Here is a 12,719-nt window from a genome sequence, read left to right as displayed (position 1 = left end):
GTGTGTAGAGAAGATTGTGACCAGGTTTAGGATAGATGGCCATACTATCAAGAGGGGCAAACTTGTTTGCATATCGGTCATCTAGTGCCACTCGAGTGATCTAACTTTGTATCGCCGCTAGGATTGAGTGGCATGGCAAGTTGAGTGGATAATCCTTTGAAAAATGATTGTGAAAATGCTAACACACATACATATAGTGGTGTACACTTGGTGGTGTTGATACATTTATAAAGGAGATGAAGTTGGAGTTGATGTGGATCAACTCGATGATGAAACGGAGGTGAGAAGGGTTCGAAACTCCACCAGTGGAGTGTCCACCCGTAGAGTGCGGATAGTCCGACGGTGCCACCTGTGCCCTATACAGAAAAGATAGGGTCTCATAGAGTGCACCGGACGCTGGTCACACAGTGACCGGACGCTGGGGTCCTACGTCCGGTCAGTGGCAGCAGATCACATGTAGGCATCGGTCTTCGACCGAACGATGGCGCTGAAAGTGACCGAACGTTGGCAAGGTGTGTCTAGTCAAACTGACGTACGATGACATAGACGGCGTAGAAAAGTTGGAGAAGGACCAGACGCTGATGCTATGTCCGATCATGACCGACCGGACACGTCCGGACTGGTACCTTACTAGAAATGACCGGACACTATGGTTGCTGCGTCTGGTCAGTTTGAGCAGCTACGTCCGGTCATCACTTGACCGTTGAGATCAAGTGACTGATGTTGAATGGAGGTGACATGTGGCAAGCATCCGTTGACTGGACGCTAAGGTCCTGCGTTCGGTCGATATGACCGGCGCGTCCGGTCAACCCAAAGAACGCCTAGTGAAGGAGTAATAGCTATTTTAGCTCGTGGGGCTATAAATAGAAGGGGTCTCAGCCTTGGGCTAGTAGCTAAGCACACTAGAGCCTTGGTGGCTTGTGTAGTAGTGCTTGGGAGCCCTCCATCTCACATATGCTTGATAGTGATCATCTGATTGTGTGAGAGAGCGATTCTAGTGCAATTGCATCATGAGGTTGCATCAAGTAGCACTAGGTGATTGAGTTGCAAGCCGGTAGTCCTGTTACTCTTGGAGGTTGCCACCTCCTAGATGGCTTGGTGGTGGTCTCCATCGAAGCCCGTAAGAAGCTTATGCGGTGCTCCGGAGAAGAGCTTTGTGAGGAGCATTGTGCTCGCCCCATGGGAGCCACGAAGAGCAACTCTAGTAAAGCGTGTCATTGAGCTACCATCACTTTCGGGGTAGGTTCTGGTGGTGCCCGATATGCAGGCTTGACGGGTGATGCTAATTAGCCGCCGAACTACCAAGTGAGCGGTCGACACAACGGGGACTAATGTGTTGGCAAGCACATGAACATTGGAAGAAAAATCACCGTGTTAATCTTGTTCTTTCCATTGGTTTGCAATCCCCTTTCACAAGCTTGTATTTATATTTCATATACATTGTGCTTGTATAGTTGCTCTTGTAATTAGTTAGCTATTGTGTAGCTTACTAGTTACCTTCTTGCTTGTGTAGCATAGCAGTAGCTCCCTTGCGTGACTAATTTGGTTTGTGTAACCTTGTTAGTCACATTACTTAGTTTGTGTAGCTAAGTAATTATGCTCTCTAATTTGGCATTGGTTGCCTTGTTATTGAGCATTGCTAGTGAGCTTAGGTGGTTTTGTGCTTTTGCTTACTAGCTTGTGTAGGAGCTCCCTTGTTGCTTAAAGTACTAGTAGCATAGGTTTGTGTGACCTTGCTTCTAGAATTGGTTAGGTGAGCTCTAGCTAGCCCAGCACCTTTGTTGCTTAATTAGTATCTTTGGAAGGTGCTAGAGAACATAAATAAAGGGGTGCAGTCTTGGCTAGACCGATAGTTTTAATTCCACACTTATTTTGGTTAGCCGACGTAATTAATTTTAGAAAGGATTATTCATCCCCCCTCTAGTCCACCATCTCGACCTCACAGTAGGCGTGGTGTCAGCAAAGTCAGCAGCTGGTGGCTCTGAGGCTCCCTCCTAGATGAGGATCTCCTTGTACTCCTCGAGTATCTCCTCGTACTCCGGCTCACCCGCGATCACGAACTCTACCAACTCGTTATCTACATGCATGAAATGATGATGCAACACTTAGTAATACGGCAACAACAACTATTACAATAAGAATACATCTACTAAGCCACTAAACTAGCTCTAATGACTAAGATACCGAGCTAATCATCATTCCCATCAACCAGTAGGGTTTCGCCTATAAGTGCTACTTAGCAACTAAATTATATTTTTACTCTTATTAACGATTTCCTATATTTTACAACAAGGAGTACTTAGCTACCATATTTCTCAACATATCCTAAGGCTACAAAAATTACAGTGAGTACACAATAATACAATGAACCTACTGCAAAAATTTCATAGTCAAAGCTATTACCAATTTGCCATAAAATTTCCTACAAATATTAATCTAAATAATGCTAAGCTTTACAAAATAAATTAATGAACCTAACATTCTCATAGATAACTATAAACTAACTACACCAATAGATAAATAACATTTTTGTGCACCTAACAAATTTTGTTTCACTATTTTTGGATACCTATAGAATTTACTATAATTTTTCAAAGATCAGCTCAAAACTAAATTAGAAAACCTTTGCTAATTCACTAGAAAAAGAGGACCGCTTCTCACGCGGCCCATCCGCACGGCCCACACGCACGCAACGCGCGTGCATGCATGACCCATAGGCGCGGCTCACGCGGGATGCGGCCCATCCGCGCGGAAATGGCCCACGACGGGGAGGTCCGCGCACGCCGGCATCTTTGCAAAAACACCCTTGAGCTACCGGCGATTCACCTCGAGGTCCGCAACACTATTCCTACAAACTGCTCCTATACAAATAAGCCCTTCCCCATTCACTTCTTTACAATGGGCAGGTCCTCCGACCACCCCTGCGCGCACTGGCATAGCGGCGATGGCATTAGACAGCCACGCCGGCCATCCGGGCCCCTGCCCGCCCCCTCTAAGGGACCAATGCCCACCTAGATGCAGACACGAATTGATGGGCGATGAAGAGATGAGCGGGGACGTGTCTAGGAGCTCCCTCCATGGTGGCGGACACCCTGCGGCGGTGGCAGTCGTGTTCTAGTGAGCCTAGTCACAACAGAGGTGATAGAACCAATGGGTGGGCATCAACAACTCACCCCATAGCTACCTATGGTGGTGGCTTGACTAAGGATAGACCGGGCGCGTTTGGCCATGTGCACATGGCAAGCCCAGCGACGGACTGTGGTGGAGCGGCTGCGTCAGCGACGCTAAAAAAACAGTTGTGGTGCAAGTGGGGTGCATAGGGTGACTTGGAGGGGAATACAAAGCTAATGGGTTATGGCCAGACATGAGCGCGTGCACGGCCAACACGTCGACGATGGCTCAGGAGCGTGGTGACCGCGCCTACACAAGGAACCCGACCAAGAACGTGCCATGCACGCTTTTTAAAGTGTCCAATTCACTCAATCGGTTGACCAAACATCCAAACCAACGTTGATATACCTAAGAGGGCATATGAGGCTAATAAAACAAGCCATAATGCAACACCACTCCTTAACCCAATTCCTCTACAAAAATTACCAAACATAGTTTTGTCAACCTATTTTTAGACTTAAGAAATTGACTAAGTCTTGGGTTGGATTTATTTCAAATTCGATTTCCAAGCTATTTGAAATGTTACCTAACGTTACTATATTGCTAAAACAAAAGTTGCACTATCTTCTACAAAATGTGTACTTCAAACTTTATTAAGGTGTCACATATATGTTTTATAGTACTTTTGCTTACTAAAAATTGGTTTGTAACCCTAAGTAATACAACATAACTATCAAATAAACTTTCATTTCGTATTTCTGTTGATTGTTTTGAGTTATAAAATTAGATCTACACACCTTATTGCATGCATTAACACATAAACATGATGCTCATGACATGTTTCAGCAAATAATTTACAGTGTAACACCGAGGGTGTTACAATCACCCTGAGTTCGCCTTGACTCCTTCCATCCATTGTTCGTGTTATTTTGGCCAGGGTGCTCGCCGTCGGTGGGGTGATGCACCGGTGTCCATCGTAGAGCGCCGCCGCCTTGCCCGATCGCACGTGGCCAGACCATCACAGCGCTCCCCTGCTTCAACCGTTAGTAGGGCGTACACCACGGTGAGCCACTAATGCTTATCCACCACTTCTACTCTGCCGAGCGTACGTAGGCTCACCGAAACAGTCATGCCACTGCTATGGATAGCCGCTCACCGCTGCAGCCCACGACAGTGTGCCTCTAAGTCCCTAATCGCCACCCATCCTTGTGCGTTTAGATGTAGATGGTGGTTGATCCTTAATTGCGTCATAGAGAGCCTAGTTTGCTCAGTGTAACTGCCTTATGCCATTGATCGCTGCGTCGGAGCGCACGGGGATTCCAGGGACGTCCCTGTGGTAAAGCTAAAAACACTTGAGGGTTTGGTTGCAAAATTACTGGCGGTAGGAATAGTGCATATATCAGTCGTATTAATCTGTGAAACCTTAGGGGTCTTTCTACAAAATGGCCAACGCACGCGGGCGCCCCTGGCCTTGGGCCATACTGGGCCGCCGCGACACGCACGTAGCCACGCCGCGCTGGGCTATCGGGCCAGAAGGGTCGCTGCCAACCCTTTCCTTTTTCTAATTTAGTTTCTAAGGTAAATTTGTAAATTCAATATAAAATTGTGTTGTTAACCAAAAATTGTGAAACTAATTTGTTTAGGTTCCTAAAATCATGATCTATTTGCTAGTATATTTTGTTCATGTGGTTTTATAATATTTTTAGGAGTTATATGATTAATTTGAGATGCTTAATATTGTTAAAATATAAACTTGTAGGATTTTTTGTGATAAATTGGTGTTAGTGTTGGCTCTAAAACTTTAATAGTAAATTCCTAACATTATCAAGTGCTCACTGTAATTTTTGTAGCTCCATAATAATTAGTTTGCTAAGGTAGCTAAATGAGTCCTAGTTCGAAAATATATATTTAATCAGTAAAATGTCGAAACACCTTGAGAGTTTAGAACTAAAACACTTGTTGGGGAACAAAGCCTTATTTAACAACATGGATTCATAGCCGAGCACATTAGTTATTAGAGCTGTCTCGTTAGCTTGCGAGGCGTAATCGTACTTCTAAGAGTTTCGGTTTCTGTTGATTATTTACGTCTCTGCGTTGCATCCACGTATATCATAATAGGAACAACGATGGATCATAGAGTTGACCGAAGTAGCGGAAAAGATGGTGCCTTAATGATCGTGTCACCAATGGAATGCTAATCTTTGTTTATGTCTTGCCCAAGCAAGACCCGGTGCATAACCCATATTATTCTGTACTTTATCTTATGCTTGTGCATTAATTTTATGGAGTTGAATGAAAACCACTCGTGTGTGTGTGTGTGTGTGTGTGTGTGTGTGTGTGTGTGTGTGTGTGTGTATATATATATATATATATAATCCTTATCCTATGAGTCCTACTAGTATATCAGGATCATATAGATTGCTATGTTATAGGATCCGGTCAAAGTCGAGTGATTATATGTCACTCGCGAGAGATAGGAAGGATATTATTGTTACTATATTACTATCACATGGAATATATATGGATGATAATTGGAGACCGGGTGGAATGGTACATTGGATCTGGTCTTGGTTAGGCATTCGAGCGAGGCTCGGATTGCACTTGTTCCGCTTGTGTCGATTGAGGACCGTCCATTGCTGTGGATGGTAGTCAGGTCATAGACTTATTATTCTGAGGACATAATTGCTTATGGGAGCGGGAAGGCTCGTTGTGCTCTTGTTGCGAGTTCTGGCTCTTTTCGGACCGACTAATTAGAGGTGGGGAAAGGTAGAGGTCTAAGCACCATACTAGGACCGAGTCTCAAGTGTGGGGCTTAGAGTCCAAGTTTGGACAGGGACCTAGACCATGTGATAGGAGTGAAATAGGTTGGTCTTGTTTGTGCCTGGGGTACAAACGGGGCATGTGTTTCGGAGTACCCAACTAGGATACATTGGTTCACGAATCACCGTTTTCGTGAGATGGTATTGACTTGGCTACGGTCTAGCACCGTAGTAAGAACTGGAATATGAAAAATAGTAAAATAGTTCTGATTGCTTACCACCTGTTTGAAAGTAGTATAGGTGCTTACATAGAATGGTTAGTTAATGAACTAATAATGACTGCTAATAAAATTGAATATAAGGATGCACGTTTAATAATGCTTCCGCAGATGCAATAACCCACAAGCCAAATAAGCCTTGCATATCCTTGGAGCCTTTTATTTTCCTCCTGTTGGGTAAATCTTGCTGAGTACAATCGAGTACTCAGGGTTTTATTCCCCCTGTTGCAGGTGATCGGAGGATACTTAGAGCTAACTCTTGTGTGTGGAAACCTCCTAGTGGGCTCAGAAAGGATTTCTTTTTCGCTACGACCGTAGTCTTTATTTATAACCATTGCTAAAGGTTCTTATAAGAAAAGTTATAAAATCTTATAGCATCTCTTGTATAAAAATGTCCACTATGTTAATACTCTACCATGTCATTAAATTAATCTTGCTTCCTTTGTAACTCTGATAACATTGTTATATTCTATTGTTATAATCAATTGAGGTAATATTCTGCTACTGTAATAAAGTGCTGTAAGAAATGACTTAAGAATGTGGTAACCTTTATTCTCTCATTTATGATCCTGATGGAAAAATATGGATTTTCGAGTTCTCCCTTGGGGTATACTCGACAGAACTGCGTAGTTTAGTGTTCTTTCTTGAGTACTTAGTGTCTAATAGAAGATAAGTACTCCTAGGAGACATTGGATTAGGCGGTTCTGCCACAGCGAGCCAGAGGTGGCCGGAGACTCCACGACTGCCTAGCGGGTGCAAGACCCAGCCTTGGACCCAGTCGGCGTGTGTAGGCCGGTGTTGGCGCTTGAGGCAGCATCGGCGGACGCCACAGACCCATTGTTGGAGGTCGTGGTGGTGCCGGCACCCGGCCCCCGCATAGCACGGGGGGTCTGGGTGTCCGCTGCGTTGCTGGAATCCGATGTTGGCATCCTTGCGGCGCCAGATGTGGCCTCCGTGCGCTGGTCCAGGGTGGCTATGGTGGTGGCACCTGCCGGCGGCAGCGGAGGGGGAGGGGAGGCAGCCACCTAGGAAAGGCATGAGGATGGCGGCGTTTGCGCATTGCGCGAAAACAGCACCGGCTCCCTGCCCAATGGCCTCCGTGCGCAGCAGCTCGATGGCTGCGGTGGTGGCGTCCTCGCACGACTACGTGATGGCCACGGTGGTGGCATCCTCTGCCGGAGACGGAGGGGTCGAAGAGGCAGCCACCGGGGCGCAGCTCGAGGACGGCATGGGTGGCAGTGACAGCAGCCGCACGACGCGCTCCTCGGCTTCAGATCCCACGCATGGGTGGGGAGGGGAGTGGGCGCTAGACGTGGGGAGGGGAGGGGAGGATAGGAGGGAGGCGAGCGCCAGCGGTCGGCAGCGGAGATGGTGGGGAGAGATCCATCAGGCGCAGGCTAGGGTTTGGTGGGAGCTGTCATGTTGAGAGGGTTGTGGATGGTGATGGAAAAGGGGATGGGCAAGGGAGGCGGGCACCGACGCCGCCGGCGGCAGGGTGGTGGCTAGGAGCGAGTCGCGTCCACCCCTCGCGATGTGCAATCCCGAAGGTGCCGTTGGTCGAACGCACTAGATTATGTTAAGGGTTATTTGGATTTTGATTTGCTCCTGGTTTAAATCTCTGCGCTCTTCTCTTGCGGATTTTTTTTGAAAGACACCAAAGAATGTCTTAGTTCTGATATTTATAGGTCTTTTTGGTTGCCAACAATAATTTGCTACAACTAACTTAGGCAAGCGTGCCAAACCATAAAAAATAGGGTGGCTACAAAATTTGGACACATTTTGTATGTCTACGGGATAAGAGAATCGTCTCATACCATTTTTGCTCTATATGACACGTGGAGCTCAAAAGAATTTTGAGTAAATTTAGTTACCAACTGAACGTTTATCAGTTTGATCAAATTTATCTCAGACGAAGTGCAGCTACCAAACACCCCTTATCATCATGGAACATGCACCAGAAATCAACAAGAAAAGACAGGCTTCGCAACAATTTTCAATCACTAATTGGGCCTGACCCAACTAGGCGTGCATGCAGCACGAAGCTTCGTGCCCAATCATAGGCTCTGGGCCCAGGATTCCGATCCTTTGTAGTTGTAGTATAGCTCAAACTACAAAAGCTTTCCTGATCCCCAAATCGTGTGTTTGTTTCCAAAATTACCGATTGTTAACCGCCCTCCCGGAACATCTATTTTTGCAACCATGCTTTTAAAAATTAATTACGTCAATCCATATATATTCGATTTGTCAAATTAAGAGGGATAATGAAGTCTACTTCTAACTGTAGTTTTAATAACCCAATCAAATTCATATTTCAAAATGAGTTCAATTATATTACGTATATCTAAAAATTAATAATGTTGCAATAGGACTGAAGGAGTTCCATTTTATTTATTACTACATAAAAAAAGTGTTGGAAAAGGAGCTGTATACGCAATACAATCGTAACTCGAGGGGCTTTGTCGTAAAAGCCTTGCGAGAGAGGCCATAATAATAAGGGTTATTTTGATTTAGGCCATTACAATTCTCCGAGTTTTGAGAAACGTCATTATAATTCACCTATTCGGAGATCTGCCATTACAATTTCATCTCTCCCGTATTCATGCCATTTTCTACTGCTGCCACGTATGAGACCCACTGTCAGTCACGTATGCTTACGGGGAGACATACGGACGTCAAATCCGTGTCTCCTCCGTCAGACCGAGCGTGCCCATGGCGGGCGAGTACGCACCCACGGCGTGGCCTGCGCGCGAGGGGGAGCAGCCGCGCTCGCCCGCAGCGGCCTGCACGCGAGAGCAATGGGGCACTCCTGGTCGTTGGCCCTTTAGGCTGCAGGTTGTCCCGGGGTGTGTAGTCGTGGTGGAGGTAGCATAGCCCGCGCGCGATCCGGGTGCGCGTGCGAACAGCTACCGCATGAGCGCATGTGCGAGCAGCCAATGCCACCACCACCGCGGCCGCGCGCGGGCACCTGCAGGCCCAGCACGCTAATGGGGAGAATGAAGGAGAGGGCGCTGATGTCTGTGGGCCTCCAACCCCGTCCCGTGCTGCCCATGGAGGAGACGAGGAGCACAAAAGAGTAGGCTGCGACACCTGCTCCAACACACAAGAGGCCGCTGGAGGAGTTCGCCGCCACCGTGGTCCGTGGAGGGCACGTCCAGGCTTGTGGAGCTCCCTGTTCGTGCCTGTGGAGCTGGTGGCATGCTGGCACCTCCGAGCGAGGCTGCATCCTTCGCGCGCACCCACCTGCAGGCCGTCGGTCCTCGCGAGCAGGCCATGTCGAGACTTGCAAGCCGCGGGTGAGCGCTCCTCCTCGCGTGCAGGCCGTCGTCGACGAGCACGGCCTCTCCACCTCTCGCAGCAAAAAGTCGTGCGCGGCGCGCTCTGCGGCGTCGACGGTCGAGAAGAAGAATGGCGCACGCGAACAGCAGGGCTGCCAGGATGCCTCCCATGTCGGACCCCGCCACCGCGTCGAAAAAGTCTGCGAGCCGCACCGCTGCAGTGCGGCCTCTAGGCGCACCAGCGCGGCGCCGGGCCACCGTCTATGGAGAGGACGCACACCTCTCCCGTGCCGGCGGCTGCCCGTGGGGCCCGGAGGCGGAGCGACAACGCTCAATCGCTCATCCGCGACGGCCTGCGTGCGAGCGATAGCGGGCTCGGTCGGAGGAGACGGGGACTTGACGTCCGTACGCCTTTCCGTAGGCACACATGCCTAACAGTGAGCCTTGTACATAGCAGCCTTAGAAAATGGCATGAACACGGAAGAGATAAAATTGTAATGGCAAATCTTCGAATAGGTAAATTATAATAGCGTTTCTCCACGATCCAAGAATTTTAATGGCCTATATCAAAATAACCCTAATAAATAGCGGCGACACGCCATCCCCACCGAACCCTACCGCGAGTTCGCTCCCCTTCTCCTGCCGTCTGCTTCTGCCGAATTGACTTGCCCCATCGATTTCGCCGACCCCTAGACCCGATCGGCTCCACTGATCGTAGCTCGTCGCTCGGTGAGCCCCTCCATCGATTTTTCCCCAAAATAGCTGCCGGAGTTCGCGAGAATTCGGCGGGTTTTACTACCTGTTCGTCAGTTCAGTTTTTATTGCTGATGCTATCCTTGGACCGATTTCGTCTTTGCCGTTGACTTGATCAGGTTGCTGATGGCCAAGACGTCTTTCAAGATGGAGCACGATCTGGGTTGGTTTGCTTCCACTCTCTTGTCTCGTGCGCTGTTAATTTTGTGGTCCGGAATTGGGCCTTTTGCCTGTGGTTGATTGGTATAAGCGTGGCGATGCTCATAGATTGGGTTGAAGTTGTCGATGGTATAGTAGATTGGATTGAACTGGCATTATTATGGTAGATTGGATTACTTCAACCACGGTGGTATATTGGACTGAACTCATTGTTGATTGGAGCTTGAGTTGGGGGTTTCTCTCAAGAGGCATGTGGATAATTGTTATGATGTTTTTTTTTTTTTTTTTTTGTATTAAGGGTTTGTGTCTTGTCCGTGTTGCTTTCCTAAGAGTATGGGTTGTGGTTTTAGATGTTATGTGTGCCAACCCATGCCTGAATTGAATTATGTAATGCAGATACTATGGTTTATGTTACTCTGCTTCTATGTGTTCTGTTCTAACACAATTTTGATCTTTCATAAACCTGTTTCTATGTGGACCTGGTAGGGACAGACCATCAAGTTGATTTGAATTCTGCCGTAATTCAGTTTGTGTTATCATTTATTATGTTGTAATTTGTAAACCTTTGAGCAGAGTGTTCTCTCTTTTCTTTTTAAAGAAGTTTGCATAGCTCTCCATTCATCTATTTTATATGTTCCAACAACTATGTAATTTGGATCAAACTGGTACCTTTAGTTTTGTTTTTAAAAGTACTGTTGTGCTGTATAGCTCTTGTGCATCTGTTCTTTCTCTGAACAATAATCTTTTTGGGAAGAATTATTAGTGAGCAAGGCCGTTATATTAGTTTGTTTGTACTTCCATGTGATTGCAGATGGTATCATCTTCATGTTTTGGCATTTGATTTGCATGACTAATTTAGGTTATATTTATAATACATGGTCTACTTTTTCTTTTGATTCTAGTTTACTTGCATTGGTTCTTGGATTGAATGTACTGGTTTTCAACATATGGCTACCACACTGTGCTTGGTCTATTTACTGCTAACCTGGAAGAATTCATTGCATACTTCTGGTCCTATTTGTACACGTAGTTGATTATAGTCAAGCTGTGTGTGTTGGCCTCAATTTGTTCTCACCTTTTTTTGTGCAATATCTTCCCCTTTTCTTAACTAGAGTTCTGAACCTTATTTACTACTACAGAAAAAAGGCAGGCTGAATCTGCCAGGATCAGGGATAAGTACCCCGACAGAATTCCTGTAAGATATGTTCAGCAATTTTTCCATGCATTTTTTATGCATGCATGCTTGGTTGCTGATTTTGTCATCAATGTTTTCAGGTGATTGTTGAGAAAGCTGGCAAGACTGATGTCCCTGAGATTGATAAGAAGAAGTAATTTGTCATCTAGATATTCTTATTTTCTGCTGGTAGTTTTTGCTATGTTTGCTTGAAATCTCGTTGTGTGCAACCATAATCTGCATGCTGGTCATATTCAGATGACATACCATGGTGAAGCGAGCCTGTGTTTTTCCATATCTTCTTGATTGGGTTCTTCAAAACATGACTAATCCATCTATTTGTTGCTCTCTGGGTCTTAACTATTTTCATTAACATTGATCCATATTTTGTTAACACCTACAGGTACCTTGTCCCTGCTGATCTCACTGTTGGCCAGTTTGTCTATGTGGTGAGGAAGAGGATCAAGCTGAGCCCAGAGAAGGCCATCTTTGTCTTTGTGAAGAACACCTTGCCACCGACTGGTATAAATTGAACAAACATCGCTATCCATTCATCGTTGCTGCTCCTTCATTGTTATGTTCTCATTTTTAAATACTCTCTTGTGGCAGCCTCTTTGATGTCTGCGATCTACGAAGAGAACAAGGACGAGGATGGCTTCCTCTACATGACCTACAGTGGCGAGAACACCTTCGGCTCTGCCTAGAGCAACCGCCCCTGCCACTTTAAATAAACTAGCAGGCTGCTGCTATCGTAAACCTGTGTACATACCTCAGTCTCTAGTATGCTGCTGCCGGATTGCTTCAATGGCTTCAATGTGTCCTTAGCTTTCAAGTGTTTGGATTTCTCCTGTGATACTGAATTCCTTCAGTAATGAAACATTTGCTTATTCCACTATATTACGTCACTTGAGGTTGGGTCTCATCTGATGTGTGATTGGTGTTATCTGTGTTCGTTGTGTTTGTTTTAAGCTGCAATCTGCTGACGGCCAAGCCAATGCTATATTTTTCTTGATTGAACCGATAGATTCCCATTACTAGACAAAGTGTGCCTGTCATTTTGATTTTGGTGGCTTACTATTTAAGTTATACTGTATACTCCCTTTTGTCTAGAAAAGAAGGTAATTCTAGCACAATATTTAGTTGAAGTATCTTGAGTTTGGGCTAACTATATCAATATTTATGAGAACAAATAAGTATCATTAGATTTGTC

At 46.1% G+C, this 12,719-nt stretch overlaps 1 protein-coding gene across 1 annotated transcript; it reads left to right on the top strand.

Annotated features, from left to right (window-relative positions):
- Positions 1-9,994: 9,994 nt before the first annotated feature.
- On the top strand, positions 9,995-12,404 carry LOC136546827 (autophagy-related protein 8A). The gene is made up of 6 exons (XM_066538800.1): positions 9,995-10,152; positions 10,296-10,339; positions 11,475-11,530; positions 11,611-11,663; positions 11,913-12,031; positions 12,119-12,404. Exons 2-6 carry the CDS (start codon positions 10,303-10,305, stop codon positions 12,211-12,213), a joined length of 360 nt encoding a protein of 119 aa, XP_066394897.1. The 5' UTR covers positions 9,995-10,152; positions 10,296-10,302; the 3' UTR covers positions 12,214-12,404.
- The last annotated feature ends 315 nt before the right edge of the window (positions 12,405-12,719 follow it).

The sequence above is a fragment of the Miscanthus floridulus genome, chromosome 3 (genome assembly GCF_019320115.1).
Source record: "Miscanthus floridulus cultivar M001 chromosome 3, ASM1932011v1, whole genome shotgun sequence".
Taxonomy (NCBI): Eukaryota; Viridiplantae; Streptophyta; class Magnoliopsida; order Poales; family Poaceae; genus Miscanthus; species Miscanthus floridulus.
The sequence above is the reverse complement of the archived record's forward strand: the minus strand, read 5'-3'. Positions and strand labels throughout refer to the sequence as shown.